Source organism: Panulirus ornatus, chromosome 45, assembly GCF_036320965.1.
Source record: "Panulirus ornatus isolate Po-2019 chromosome 45, ASM3632096v1, whole genome shotgun sequence".
NCBI lineage: Eukaryota > Metazoa > Arthropoda > Malacostraca > Decapoda > Palinuridae > Panulirus > Panulirus ornatus.
Window position 1 is genome coordinate 4,406,359 of NC_092268.1, and position 15,785 is coordinate 4,422,143.

Here is a 15,785-nt window from a genome sequence, read left to right on the forward strand (position 1 = left end):
TACATACATATACAGCGCTACCTCGCTAACGCGGGAGACAGCGACTAAATACAATAAAATATAAACAAAATATGTGTGTGCGTGTGTGTGTATGTGCGTGTGTGTGTGTGTGTGTGTATGTGTGACTTCCGTACACATCAGAGACTCCCAGCCTCCCGTCGTAGCCGCCATGTGTACTTAATTACTTCAGAAAACCTGAAGCAGAAAATTCAGTCATTATTTTTAAGGACGGTAAATTTCACCCAAGTTCGCCATATTGGCATCCGATATGCAAATTGTCTTCTCTTACATGATATAAAAATGTTTCCTTCTTCCCCCGTCGCACCACAGGAGGAAAACTGTGGCAATAAAAGCGATAACAATAATAATAATAATAATAATAATCAATTTAAAAACCCGTAAAAAAATCAAAATAAATTTCTCCCCATGTCATCATATTACGTCAAACAACAACAATAATAATTATACATCGATTTGCCGTTTTCTAAAAACAAGCAATATAGTAATTACAGCGGCGCACTAAACATCAAATGACGTACACCAAATATAATAAGTTATTTAACTATTAAAAATAATTAAGACAAATTTACCATATGGATCCCCTGGGGTCACTCGTACCGGTTGCCAGACACTCCCTGAAACCTCATTAGCAAAGTATTTTAACAAATTTACTTCGAAAAAAATCATAGTGAAAATGACCTCGTATTTAATACACACGTCATTAACCCTAATTAATGAACTTCTGTGAACGGCACATCGCATATTTAATTAGGCCAAGTAAAACATCCTAGCCATTAAATCAATTTACAAATATTGGTTACATTACTTATAAATTTCAACGGATAAAATTTGAGTTTATAATTTTACAAAGCAAAGTTTACCAATCAAATTATTAAGTCCTCTGCTCTGATCTATGCATATATATATATATATATATATATATATATATATATATATATATATATATATATATATATATTATATATATATATTTTCTTTCAAACCGCCATTTCCCGCGTTAGCGAGGTAGCGTAAGAACAGAGGACTGGGCCTTTGAGGGAATATCCTCACCTGGCCCCCTTCTCTGTTCCTTCTTTTGGAAAATTAAAAGAAAAATATATATATATATATATATATATATATATATATATATATATATATATATATATATGTGTGTGTGTGTGTGTGTGGTTGGGCCATTCTTCGTCTGTTTCCTGGCGCTACCTCGCTGATGCTGGGAACGGCGATCCAGTACAATAATCACATACATAGTAACGTATATCATTCCATAAGTTTTCTAAACTGGTGTTCATCAGGCATCTATAATACTCTCCTGTAACCTAACCAAACCAACCCTGAACATTTATCAAAATAATTCGATCATTCTAGAAGAAACTTGAACATTTATGATAAATAATTCGATCATTCTAGAAGAAACATGAACATTTATGATAAATAATAATTCGAACATTCTAGAAGAAACTTGAACATTTATAAATAATAATTCGATCATTCTAAAAGAAACCTGAACATTTATGATAAATAGTAATTCGAACATTCTAGAAGAAACCTGACCATTTGATAAATAATAATTCGATCATTCTAGAAGAAACCTGAACATTTATAAATAATAATTCGAACATTCTAGAAGAAACTTGAACATTTACAATAAATAATAATAATTCGATCATTCTAGAAGAAACCTGAACATTTATAAATAATAATTCGAACATTCTAGAAGAAACTTGAACATTTACAATAAATAATAATAATTCGATCATTCTAGAAGAAACTTGAACATTTACGATAAATAATAATAATTCGACCATTCTAGAAGAAACTTGAACATCTATGATAAATAATAATAATTCGAACATTCTAGAAGAAACTTGAACATTTATGATAAATAATAATTCGATCATTCTAGAAGAAACCTGAACATTTACGATAAATAATAATAATTCGAACATTCTAGAAGAACCTGACCATTTGATAAATATAATTCGATCATTCTAGAAGAAACCTGAACATTTATAAATAATAATTCGAACATTCTAGAAGAAACTTGAACATTTATGATAAATAATAAATTCGATCATTCTAGAAGAAACCTGAACATTTACGATAAATAATAATAATTCGATCATTCTAGAAGAAACTTGAACATTTATGATAAATAATAATAATTCGATCATTCTAGAAGAAACCTGAACATTTATGATAAATAATAATAATTCGATCATTCTAGAAGAAACCTGAACATTTACGATAAATAATAATAATTCGATCATTCTAGAAGAAACTTGAACATTTATGATAATAATAATTTGATCATTCTAGAAGAAACTTGAACATCTATGATAAATAATAATTCGATCATTCTAGAAGAAACTTGAACATTTATAAATAATAATTCGATCATTCTAGAAGAAACCTTGAACATTTATATAAATAATAATTCGATCATTCTAGAAGAAACGTGAACATTTATGATAAATAATAATAATTCGATCATTCTAGAAGAAACTTGAACATTTACGATAAATAATGATAATTCGAACATTCTAGAAGAAACTTGAACATCTATGATAAATGATAATAATTCGAACATTCTAGAAGAAACTTGAACATTTATGACAAATAATAATAATTCGATCATTCTAGAACAAACCTGAACATTTATAAATAATAATAATTCGATCATTCTACAACAAACCTGAACATTTATAAATAAATAATAATAATTCGATCATTCTAAAACAAACCTGAACATTTATAGTAAATAATAATAATTCGATCATTCTAGAAGACAGAAAATGTCATTTACATACACGTCCAAACAGCCAAATACAAGACTTCGGTCATTACCTGAATTAAATAATTACCTCCCTTCCTGTGCCTAGATTACTCTGCTTACGTTATAATAGGTGTAATTAACAATGTAATTAACCATTTCGATATCATATTTTGTTCTTGTAAATTACTTAAATAGCAACACAGACTGGAGCTCCTCATGACACAGCCACACACACACACACACCACAGGTCATGTCTCCGGTCAACTGTGTCATCATTCCTCACCTCAGTGGTCGTTCGAGGTCTCGCGCCTGCGCACCGTCATCTTCGCTAATGGTCGCGACCTCACATTACAATCACCATGAACCATAACAGCTCAGAGCTCGGAAAATGAACGACCCACTTGGTAACCCGTCTCGCCATTTTTCCCGCCGTTGGCAAAGTCCTGGGACGCGCATGCGCACGGCAGCGGGTGGTTTACCCAAATCAAATTCTAAATTAATTTTAGAAAAACCAAAAGAAAAAAAAAGATACGAAGATACATATGAAGTGAAAGACCAGGACTCAAAATACAAATATGACTGAATCTAGATATACTGTCTATGTAATTTTACTTTGACAATAAAGACGTCTTACAATAACCTATCGCATAGAATCTATACAGAAATATATCCAGTAAACCACTAGTGAAATTCAACATGATTGACGGCAGGCAAAAAAAAAAAGTACAATTAAGCTAGATAATAAACCTAATTATTTTGTACTGAGAAATTAATATTAAAGAACTGAACATGGCCACCAGTGTAGAGAACTGAGCATTGGTCAACATCATTAAGACATAATTCATGTCATACATATGATTTTACCTGTTTCTTAGAAATAAAAATATCTATCCTTACATTCCTTTAATGATATTACACTTATCATGAAAATAATATCATGTGTTTTTCATATAAATCCTGGCAAATCTTTACATAACTTTGATCCCTTCTGTTTTCTAATGTATATCCTAAAGTAAAATAGATACTGTTGTATCAAATAACTTTTGTTTAAAACTTTTGTGGATACTTGATTAAATATGTAACTCCATCATAACCTCATAATGAAAATTACAGTGCAAGTGTTTATGATTTTGTATCACGTCTGGGCAGGGGAAACTGGATTCTATGGTGGCACATTTCTGCTAATTAAAGATACATATGCGCCAGGGTCACATGACCCTATATAGACTTATCATGATAAATTCTGATGTATGAACCTGAGGTTCAATGTCACCTTTTGTCTCTGAAGTTTATATTACATCACGAGAAATGTTCTAGGTTTGTGCTCAGCTATGATACTATGACAAGAATTCCACTCAATTCTTCCCATGCAAGCAAAGACTGAATCAGGAGTTAATATATTTGTGTTTAAATATGTAGCATAAGATGGTGGTAATCCATTAAGAGATGTGTTTGCCATATCAGTCAGTACCTCATGGTATAAAGGTTAAATCTCTCATACTTACCTCTTTATGGATTTCAACTTAAATCTTATTTCAGATCACATAGTCTCTCTCATATATATTCGAGGAACAAAAAAAATCTTAATAGTTCTCTCTTTCAGTGGATCTTGTTTCATGAAATCTGTCATGGGTAGATTAGAAGACCCATTTGAAGATGAGCTAAACTTTATAAACAAGTTAAGGTGATGAGTCCTAACCTAACTTTTAGTCATTATTAACTCTCAACATCCTCCTCCCTTCTCACTTTCCTAAATTCAGACTTACTTAAGACTGCCACCAGAGATATGGTATCGGCAAGCAGCAAATGTCTTAATTCCCAGGCTCCCCCCACATTTTGTCTACTGTAGACCTGTCTCACTCTCCACGAAACTTGCCTTTACTTCCCTCACCACCATATGGATGAACAGATTAAACAGCTATGGTGCCATCACACATCCCTGATACAGCCCTACCTTCATATGGAACCACTCAACCTCATCCCTTCCTGTTGGCATACACCCTTAATTCTCTTGATAAAAACTCCCCACTTCTCGTAACTTTCTTTCTTTCTGCACTCTATATTCTACGCAACTTCTACTGAACAAATGTGTTTTCTCCAGAGCCATAATTGCCACGTACATTAATTCCACATAAAGATCACTCTCTTTTGGAATTTCTTACACAAATTGTTTATGACCGACACCTTATCCACACATCACTTACCACTCCTGAACCCAAATTGCTCCTCCCCAGTCTGTTGCTCTGTGCATGCCACCATCCTCGCAATCACCAAGCTCCCATACAATTTATCAGGTATACGCAATAGACTTATACCTCTGCAAATCTAGCATTTACTTTCCTCCTTACTTTTATATAATAGCACCATACATGAATTCTGCCAATCCTCAAGAACCTTACCTTGACCCGTAAATACAATGAAAATCATGCTCAACCAATCAGCAGTACTATCACCCTGTCTTAAGAAATTTATCCCCAAACCCATCACCATCTTTTCTCTTTTCACCAAACCGCTTGCCATGACCTCTTTGTCTTGCCTCCATGACTCAACACCCGACATCTGTTACCCTATAATCTAACACATTCAGCTGACCTTTAAAATACTACTTAGAACATTTTTTCTTCAACTTTTCTCTGAAAGGTTTGCATGTGATAGAATTAATTGGAAGATGTGCTATAAGTGGGGTTAACCAGGGTATATGAAGCGATCAGGGAACCATGAAATGGTCTGCCGGGATTGGCTACGGTTGGCAAGCACTGATTTTGATGTAATTACTATCTGTGATTACTATTTGTGTTTTCATACCTATCAATACTAGACAAAGCCTACCTGCATGCAGGTTCTCATCCACATATCAGGGCTTATTATGAAAAATGGTAATACTTTGTTATAGAATCCCATAATGTTAAAATGATGTTTCTAATGCAGTAAAATACATCAAAGGGAGCTGTTTATTCTACTATGGTTGTAGACTGTCATTATAAAAGTACAAACATTCTATGTCAGAAGTGGAAAAAGGCAAGTTTTGGCTAACAATGAACTTAAAATCTATGCCATTTACCAGTAAAAAAGGAAATAAGAATTCTCTGAAAATAAGAAAATCAAATCAAATCATATGAATAAAAAAGAATATGAACAATAAATTTCATTAGAAAATGAGATGATTTCGTGGCAAAAGGAGTATTCTGAAGTGTTTCGTGGATATTAGTGGTACAAAAATTTCCATGTTCAGGGATATGAAAGAATGGGTGAAGACCACAATTTGACATTTCTAGGAAATCTTTACAGAATAAACTAACTTGGACTTTGTGAATAAATCAAGATGACATCTTCATCTCGAAAACGTACATTCAGAATAGCTGCAAAAGTAAAAAAATGTGTACTATATGCAAAACTTTTTTCTCTTCCTATCTTTGACTTTATTCCCATGAACATGAGTTGGATAAAGTGCATATGGCTTCTCAGTTCACTAAATCGTCCTTAACCCATACTATATACTAAAGGAAATCATGAGCTACTACGCTTACTTTTCCAGTTTACATGCTATGTTTACTAAAGTGAGACTAATGTTCTGCACCACCATCTTCACAAACAAAATTAATTGCACCTCCAACTTCACAAACAAAATGACAATTCAAACAGTCTGAAATTGTCCCTTCCGAGATCCTCATATGTTTTTTTTCTCTTCCAACAACTCACTTTATCTTCCCTTAGGAATAACAGATGAAGAATAGTGGACTGAACTTTCAAAAAAAATCCTGACATAGCTTTATCTTGTTCTGCCTATAAAAAGGTGATACATGTGGGAAGGACTTCCGGCCTCCAATGTCACCCATTTTAGTCACCTTCTGAGACATTCAAGAGATGTGTTGGAAGTAAATATATCTCTCTTTTACCCCAGGATAATGAAGTCCTCATAGCTCTAATCGAGCCACTTACTGCATCTGTCCATCTCTTCAGTGGTCTGTTTCTTCTTCTTGTTCTTAGAGCTGAGTCATATATCTTGATACACCTTGCAACTTCCTTGTGTTGCTCCATGGCCTATCATTATCAAAAAATCATCTGCATCTCTATAAAAAATGTATTCACACAACACATCCTTCTTACATCTTCAAGCTGTATATGTTCTGGCAATCCTAATTATGCAAGTTGCATATTTCCACAATTCTTACTTTCTACCTCTCCTAACCTAAAACGACTAACATTACATCTACATGTCAGACATAGGACATGCAATCTTTTTGCTAACATCACACTTAAATCTATGCCATTCACCAGGACTTTCATTACCTCTTAATTATTTTTTCATGACTCATAATTTCAGCTTGTCCATTTACATCTTTTATTTTTCCTTAAAACTGATATCACACTGAAACAGCCCATCTCAAATAGAAAAAATAATATCTTGTTCATATTTAGTTTTAAATGTAGCATCTTCATCCTCAGGTCATCAAAGAACACTACTCATCATGATTCAGTTGACTGAACCACACAGAATGATGAAGATTACTTCTATATTCTTCTGCTACGTTTCAGCAGCAAATTTACACATGTGATGGCCCATCCATAAAAATATATCAGTTTATCAATCACAGCCACCTTTACCTTTATTCATTTCACACTTCTTACTCATACCAACAATGAATCTGGTGGCTGATTCGGGTGAGAAACTGCAGAAGCTGGTGACTGAGTTTGGTAAAGTATGTGAAAGAAGAAAGTTGAGAGTAAATATGAAAAAGAGCAAGATTATTAGGTTCTGTAGGGTTGAGGGTCAAGTCAATTGGGAGTTAAGTTTAAATGGAAAAAATTGGAGGAAGTGAAGTGTTTTAAATATCTGGGAATAGATTTGGCAGCGGATGGAACCATGGAAGCAGAAGTGAATCACAGGGTTGGGGAGGGGGCAAAAGTTCTGGGAGCATTGAAGAATGTGTGGAAGGCGAGAAAATTATCTCGGAAAGCAAAAATGGGTATGTTTGAAGGAATAGCGGTTCCAACAATGTTGTATGGTTACAAGGCATGGGCTATAGGTAGGGGTGTGCAGAGAAGGGTGGATGTGTTGGAAATGAGATGTTTGAGGACAATATGTGGTGTGAGGTGGTTTGATTGGGTAAGTAATGAAAGGGTAAGAGAGATGTGTGGTAATAAAAAGAGTGTGGTTGAGAGAGCAGAAGAGGGTGTTTTGAAATGATTTGGTCACATGGAGAGAATGAGTGAGGAAAGATTGACAAAGAGGATATATGTGTCAGAGGTGGAGGGAAGGAGATTAGTGGGAGACCAAACTGGAGGTGGAAGGATGGAGTGAAAAAGATTTTGAGTGATCGGGGCCTGAACATGCAGGAGGGTGAAAGGCGTGCAAGGAATACAGTGAATTGGAACAATGGGGTATACCCGGGTCGATGTGCTGTCAACAGATTGAACCTGGGCATGTGAAGCATCTGGAGTAAACCATGGAAAGTTTTGTGGGGCCTAGATGTGGAAAGGGAGCTGTGGTTTTGGTGCTTTATACATGACAGCCAGAGACTGAGTGTGAATGAATGTGGCCTTTGATGTCTTTTTCTAGTGCTACCTTGCACTTGTGCGGGGGGAGGGGGCTGTTATTTCATGAGTGGCGGGGTGGCAACGGGAATGAATAAAAGCAGCAAGTGTGAATTATATATATGTGTCTACATGTATATGTCTGTATGTATATATATGTATACGTTGAGATGTATAGGTATGTATATGTGCGTGTGGACGTGTATGTATATACATGTGTATGTGGGTAGGTTGGGCCATTCTTTCACCTGTTTCCTTGCGTTACCTCACTAATGCGGAAGACAGCAACAAAATATAATAAATAATATAATAAATAATCATTATCATTATATAACATAACATAAATAAACATAGTATAATATAAATCCTTTTTTATCTTCATAAATCCACCTACTTCATGTACAAGTGCTTCATTAATCCCCGTTATAAAAAAATTCATAAATGTTTCCTATGAACCCTGAAGGTACAAACGTTCCACCTAAGAAAATGTAGGAAAAAGGATTTCAGTTGGATTATTTTCATCATTAAATCAATATACTGATTCAGATTCACTAATCTTCTGCCCATGTTTCTATGCAAAGAATGAGGTTGCAAACTCCATCAACTTTTCTGTTTTATTTAGACATTGACACTCAGTTATACGACAGATTAATACAATGATTTGCACAAAGGCTAAAAAATAACTATTTGTCACTGACCATTCAAACCAACATAAAGGAATTGTTAAGAACATTACATAATTTTGTAAATTCCACCAATTTTTGAACATGATACTGCCTGTATTAACTAGAATGTACAATGTTGCCTTTGTATCTCTCAAAGGTTTATATACATGGAAACTATTCATTATAGAAATTGACAAAAACATATTTCTTGTTACCAAGTAACCCCTTTAAGGGAGTTCCAATTGGAACAGGTATCAGAGCTATAGATAGAAAGACGTAAGCTATGTGATTATAGGTGGGAACTTCTGAATCACACATCCCATACAAATAATTTTGATTATACAACCACAGGACCATTGTTATGGGGCTCTACAGCTTCAAAGATACAATCCAAATATTACTTGTGAAATGATGAACTCCTTTAGAGCAAGCACATCCTCAACAAGACTACTCCTTTTCATTCAATGAAAAAGAAATACAACTTCCCTTAGGGTGAACTTTCACTGAAGATGCTATCACATGCAAACACCTTGTTAATATTTCTCTTCTATATTTCTTCTTTCTTTCATACATTTGCCATTATCTGCATGAGCAAGGGAGCATCAAAAACAGATGACTGAGCATAAGACAAGAAAAACCGTCATGTCACCTTACTCGTTCTTTCTTTGGTAAGTAATACACGAGGGAAGGATTTCCAGCCCCTTTCTCCCACCCCTCTTACATGCCTTCTATGACATGCAGAAGTTACATGGGTTGTATTTATTCTCCCATCTCCCTAAGGATTGGGAAGAAATGCAGGCATAGTGCCATTGTACAAAGGCAAAGGGGATAAAAAAGAGTGTTCAAATTACAGAGGTATAAGTTTGTTGAGTATTCCTGGTAAATTATATGGGAGGGTATTGATTGAGAGGGTAATGGCATATACAGAGCATCGGATTGGGGTTTCACAAGTGGTTTCAGTGTAGTTTCAGAAGTGGTAGAGGATGTGTGGATCAGGCGTTTGCTTTGAGGAATGTATGTGAGAAATACTTAAAAAACAAATGAATTTGTATGTAGCATTTATGAATCTGGAGAAGGCATACGATAGGGTTGATAGAGATGCTTTGTGGAAGGTATCAAGAGTATATGGTGTGAGAAGTAAGTTGCTAGAAGCAGTGAAAAGTTTTTACCAAGGATGCAAGGCAAGTGTATGAATAGAAAGAGAGGAAAGTGATTGGTTCCCAGTGAATGTCAGTTTGCAGCATGGGTGTGTGATGTCTCCATGGTTGTTTAATTTGTTTATGGATGGGGTGGTTTGGGAGGTAAATGCAAGAGTTTTGGAGAGTGGGGCAAGTATGCAGTCTGTTCTGGATGAGAGGGCTTGGAAAGTGAGTCAGTTGTTGTTCACTGATGATAAAGTACTGGTGGTTGATTCAGATGAGAAACAGCAGAAGTTGGTGACTGAGTTTGGTAAAGTATGTGAAAGAAGAAAGCTGAGTAAACGTGAACAAGAGCAAGGCTATCAGGTTCAGTAGGGTTGAGGGACAAGTTAACTGGGAGGTAAGTTTGAATGGAGAAAAACTGGAGAAAGTGAAGTGTTTCAGATATCTGGGAGTGGATTTGGCAGCTGATGGAACCATGGAAGTGGAAGTGAGTCACAGGGTGGGGGAGGGGGCAAAGGTTCTGGGAGTGTTGAAGAATGTGTGGAAGGCGAGAACGTTATCTGGGAGAGCAAAAATGGGTATGTTCGAAAGAATGGTGGTTCCAAGAATGTTATATGGTAGTGAGGCATGGGCTATAGATAGGGTTGTGTGGAGGAGGGTGGGTGTGTTGGAAATGAGATGTCCGAGGACAATATGTGGTGTGAGGTGGTTTGATTAAGTAATGAAAGGGTAAGAGAGATGTGTGGTAATAAAAATAGTGTGGTTGAGAGAGCAGAAGAGGGTGCTTTGAAATGGTTTGGTCACATCGAGAGAATGAGTGAGGAAAGATTGACAAAGAGGATATATGTGTCAGAGGTAGAGGGAACAAGGAGAAGTGGGAGACCAAACTGGAGGTGGAAAGATGGAGTGAAAAAGATTTTGAGTGATCGGGGCCAGAACATGCAGGAGGGTAAAGGGCATGCAAGGAATAGAGTGAATTGGAACGGTGTGGTATACTGGGGTCGATGTGCTGTCAATGGATTGAACCAGGGCATGTGAAGCGGCTGTGGTAAATCATGGAAAGTTTTGTGGGGCCTGGATGTGGAAAGGGAGCTGTGGTTTCGGAAATTATACATGACAGCTAGAGACAGAGTGTGAACGAATGTGGCCTTTGTTGTCTTTTCCTAAGGCTACCTCACACACATGTGGGGGGAGGAGGTTGTCATGTCATGTGTGGCAGGGTGGCAATGGGAATGAATAAGGGCAGACATTTTGAATTATGTACATGTGTATATATGTATATGTCTGTGTGTGTATATATGTATGTATACGTTGAGATGTACAGGTATGTATATGTGCGTGTGTGGATGTGTATGTATATACATGTGTATGTGGGTGGGTTAGGCCATTCTTTTGTCTGTTTTCTTGTGCTACCTCACTAATGCGGGAGACAGCGACAAAGTATAATAAATATAAATAACATATAATCTTATAAGAGGGGGAGATAGCATAAAAAAGTGTAACTTTGATAAACCAATGTAACAACATAGTTCTTTGTGTTTTATATTGGCCTCTACAAAGGCCAAAATGTAACATAATATGTAATTCTAAAATAACTCAGCGCTATAAAACTCCAGCATTAAAGTAATATATTCACTGGGGGCAAGATGAAAATTTCCTGCATTTATATTTAACTGCCATTTAGACTTCATAGACTTTAATGTATAAACCTATTTCAAAATAATTACAATATGAGGTTGCACATAGTAGGATGAAAATCATCTGAATTACCTTTTCCCTCCTGAGAAGATTATGAGCAGGTATAAGAAAAGGTTGACCACATCTAGGTAGAGATTGAGGGCAGCAAAAACGTACTCCTCTGGGGAGATGGTCAACTTATGGTTTCCACCTAGCATCAGCTGTGTATCAAAGACTATGTAAGCCGAGAAGATAAGGGCACCAATGCAAGCATACAGTATATTGAGAACCTGGTTATGGAAGATGCCGCCAAAGATCCCAAAGATGATCAGCATGATAAGAAACACGTACAGCATTCCTCCCTTCAAGGTGAAGTCCCATTTGGTCTGTCCAGATGAAAGGGTTCTCTTAAAGCTCTACAACTGATATTGCCTTTTGAATTATTCAGTAATATCTTCATTGGTAGTACAGGACAGGATTTTATCATTATAATCAATGACATTATTATCATTATTGCTACTTTCTCTGTACCCCTTTTATAAGGTTCCTGCTGCTTCGAGGCTGTGCTATAATCAAAAGCAAAGATGTGATAGATTTCTTTGGAGCCAGATGTTCTTTAACACGACTGTACTCTCTTCTTTAGCTAAACTTGATATAGTCTGACCAAAGGTGACTTTTCACTCACGGCTAACTAATGCAGGAATCCTATAAAAGGGGACCTTAAATTACAAAGGCAGAATAAAATTCGCTAAACTTAGGAGGCAACGAACCTGGAAAGCAAAAACTGTGAGTGCCAGAGCAACAATAATTGTGGCACCAATGGCCACCATAACCTCCCAGGCATCAAAGGTAGCACTGGCACAACCCAGTAGGTACCCCTCACAGATAGTAAAGAGGATGAGAGCAATGAAGTTGTGGGGTGTCTTTCTTCTGAATTCCCCACAACATGCGAGGATAATGATCATTGCAAATGTAATGCCAAGGGCAGAATAGAAGAGTGCCGGGTTGTTAATGACAAATTCCTTGACTTGTGGGATTAAGACAATAATGGCGACTAAGCCAAAGGTGATGACCAGCTGGACGCAGAGGAGGCCATATACCTTCCTGGTGGAGAGCAAAGTGATTACGTATTGATCATCATGATGATACAACCCTTGTGTATGATGGCATAACTCATGACCCGACCCTTAACGTTCAGGTCAAATGTGAGACCATTATATCTGCAGTGCTTATGTTTTATAATATTATAAACAAGGAGATGACAAGATCCAATTCCATTGCCTATGACATCACGTATATAATAAAGCAATGCTAAAAGATTTCAAACAAAAAGGTTTTGAATAACAAGCATGATCAAATGAGTTCTAGTTACACTATGGCTCATTAAGACTCAATGTCACTCAATAATGACATTAAGATGACACTTTTTAAAGTGACAAACATTGAGTGAAACTGATGTTTCTTGTAATAACAAGAACACATGACATATGTAGATGCATTCGTCTTACCTGTGGTGTCTGGCAAGCCATCATACCTGATAAATCCCATCCTGACGGACTTCTCAGTGAAGGCAAAGGCAGAATCGCCCTCTATGTCATAGGAGTCAACAGACATCATGGATCCCTTTCCCAACTGTCTTCTCAAAATACTGTCCTTATCGTAATATTCTTGTTCTTTATGAAGCTGGAGCGATGGCAAAGCAATGACTGGCAGATTGCAACTGAGGTTATGTCACTTCATCCTGAAGAATGTTATGGATAGTTAGTAACGGCTTACGAACCAGTGATGTCAAGAGTGACAAAATTCATAGTAAGAAAATGTAATGTGCTGTAATGTTCTATGGACCTCTGTAGTATAGCAGTTAGTGTTGCCAAATGTGACATATTCATGGGCCCCCCCAAGCAAATGAGTATGAATCCAAGTTGTGGCGGTCAGTCCACAGTCAGCCCAGTTTTCATCCTCCTTTAAGGGTGGGTCAGTAAATGGGCACCTATTTTAAGCTAGGGTATATTTATTTACTTCTATTATACTTTGTCGATGTCTCCCGCGTTAGCGAGGTAGCGCATGGAAAAAGACGAAAGAATGGCCCAACCCACCCACATACACATGCATATACATACATGTACACACACGCACATATACATACCTATACAGTTTAACGTATAAATATATATGCATACACAGACATATACATATATACACATGTAAATAATTCATACTTGCTGCCTTTATTCATTCCTGTCACCATCCCACCACACATGAAACAGCATCCCCCTTCCCCCACGAAGTAGCACTAGGAAAGGACAAACGGCCACATTTGTTCAGTCTCTAGCTGTCATGTGTAATGCACCAAAACCACAGCTCCCTTTCCACATCCAGGCCCCACAAAACTTTCCACGGTTTATCCCTGCCCTGGTTCAATCCATTGACAGCACGTCAACTCCGGCATACCACATCATTCCAAATCACTTTATTCCTTGTGTGCTTTTCACCCTCCTGTATGTTCAAGCCCCGATCACACAAAATCTTTTTCACTCCATCTTTCCACCTCCAATTTGGTCTCCCACTTCTCCTCGTTCCCTCCACCTCCGACACATATATCCTCTTGGTCAATCTTTCCTCACTCATTCTCTCCATGTGACCAAACCATTTCAAAACACCCTCTTCTGCTCTCTCAACCACGCTCTTTTTATTTCCACACATCTCTCTTACCCTTACGTTACTTACTCGATCAAACCACCTCACACCACACATTGTCCTAAAACATCTCATTTCCAGCACATCCATCCTCCTGCGCACAACTCTATCCATAGCCCACGCCTCGCAACCATACAACATTGTTGGAACCACTATTCCTTCAAACATACCCATTTTCGCTTTCCGAGATAATGTTCTCGACTTCCACACATTCTTCAAGGCTCCCAGGATTTTCTCCCCCTCCCCCACCCTATGATCCACTTCCGCTTCCATGGTTCCATCCACTGCTATATATATATATATATATATATATATATATATATATATATATATATATATATATATATATCAATATCAATGAGATTGCCTTAATTAGGGCAATCAGTTATCTGTGCTGTCTCTGTTAACATTAGAAAATAATAACCCAGTTGTGCCATACTGATGTGTGTGTGTGTGTGTGTGTGTGTGAGAGTGAGAGATGGTGGGGTGATGGATGCAGTGGTATTGGGTACAAATGATGTCACAACCTTTACAAGATGGGTTGTAAAAAAAAATAAAAAATCAACAGAAAATGAAGGAAAAGCTAATCACCTCTACCCACGTCACACCAGCAGCTATTGTGGGAATCCTCACGTCACACCTGGACCCCACCGATCCTCACGTCACACCTGGACCCCACCGATCCTCACGTCACACCAAGACCCCACTAATCCTCACGTCACACCAAGACCCCACTAATCCTCACGTCACACCAGACCCCACTAATCCTCACGTCACACCAAGACCCCACTAATCCTCACGTCACACCAGACCCCACTAATCCTCACGTCACACCAAGACCCCACTAATCCTCACGTCACACCAAGACCCCACTAATCCTCACATCACACCAGACCCCACTAATCCTCATATCACACCATACCCCACTAATCCTCACGTCACACCAAGACCCCGCCAATCGTCACGTCACACCAGGACCCTATCAATCCTCATGTCACACCGATCACCTCTGGGGGTCATGAAGACGCGAACAACGTATCCAAACTGCCAATTGGTCCCCACCGTTTGTGTGTGACACAGCTCCAGCCAACGGGGAACAGACTCAGTTGACCGCTGTTCTCCGAGTTCCATTATCTGTTTATCACTCTCGAGCATGATAACAGGAGGTGATAAGGAGATATGAAGGCACATGGGGGGGCGTCAACTCACCCCCCCCGTCCATCCTTCACTCAGTACCCCTATACTCAACACCTATTTATATACACCAGATC

The 15,785-nt window shown here is 37.4% G+C and overlaps 1 protein-coding gene across 7 annotated transcripts in view; it reads right to left on the reverse strand.

The window, feature by feature from the left end:
* Positions 1–8,935: 8,935 nt before the first annotated feature.
* LOC139762839 (protein lifeguard 1-like) overlaps positions 8,936–15,785 on the reverse strand; it is a 37,755-nt gene continuing 30,905 nt past the window's right edge. For 4 of the 7 annotated variants that reach the window (XM_071688015.1, XM_071688014.1, XM_071688016.1 and 1 more), the window contains 3 exons: positions 13,352–13,558; positions 12,588–12,921; positions 8,936–12,203 (listed from right to left, as the gene is read on the reverse strand). In XM_071688015.1, coding sequence (XP_071544116.1) covers positions 11,907–12,203; positions 12,588–12,921; positions 13,352–13,434 — 714 coding nt within the window. In that variant the 5' untranslated portion in view covers positions 13,435–13,558 and the 3' untranslated portion in view covers positions 8,936–11,906. Of the gene's footprint in view, positions 12,204–12,587; positions 12,922–13,351; positions 13,559–15,105; positions 15,381–15,521; positions 15,722–15,785 lie in introns of those variants that run through there. The other 3 variants (XM_071688019.1, XM_071688017.1, XM_071688018.1) reach the window with 3 other exon arrangements.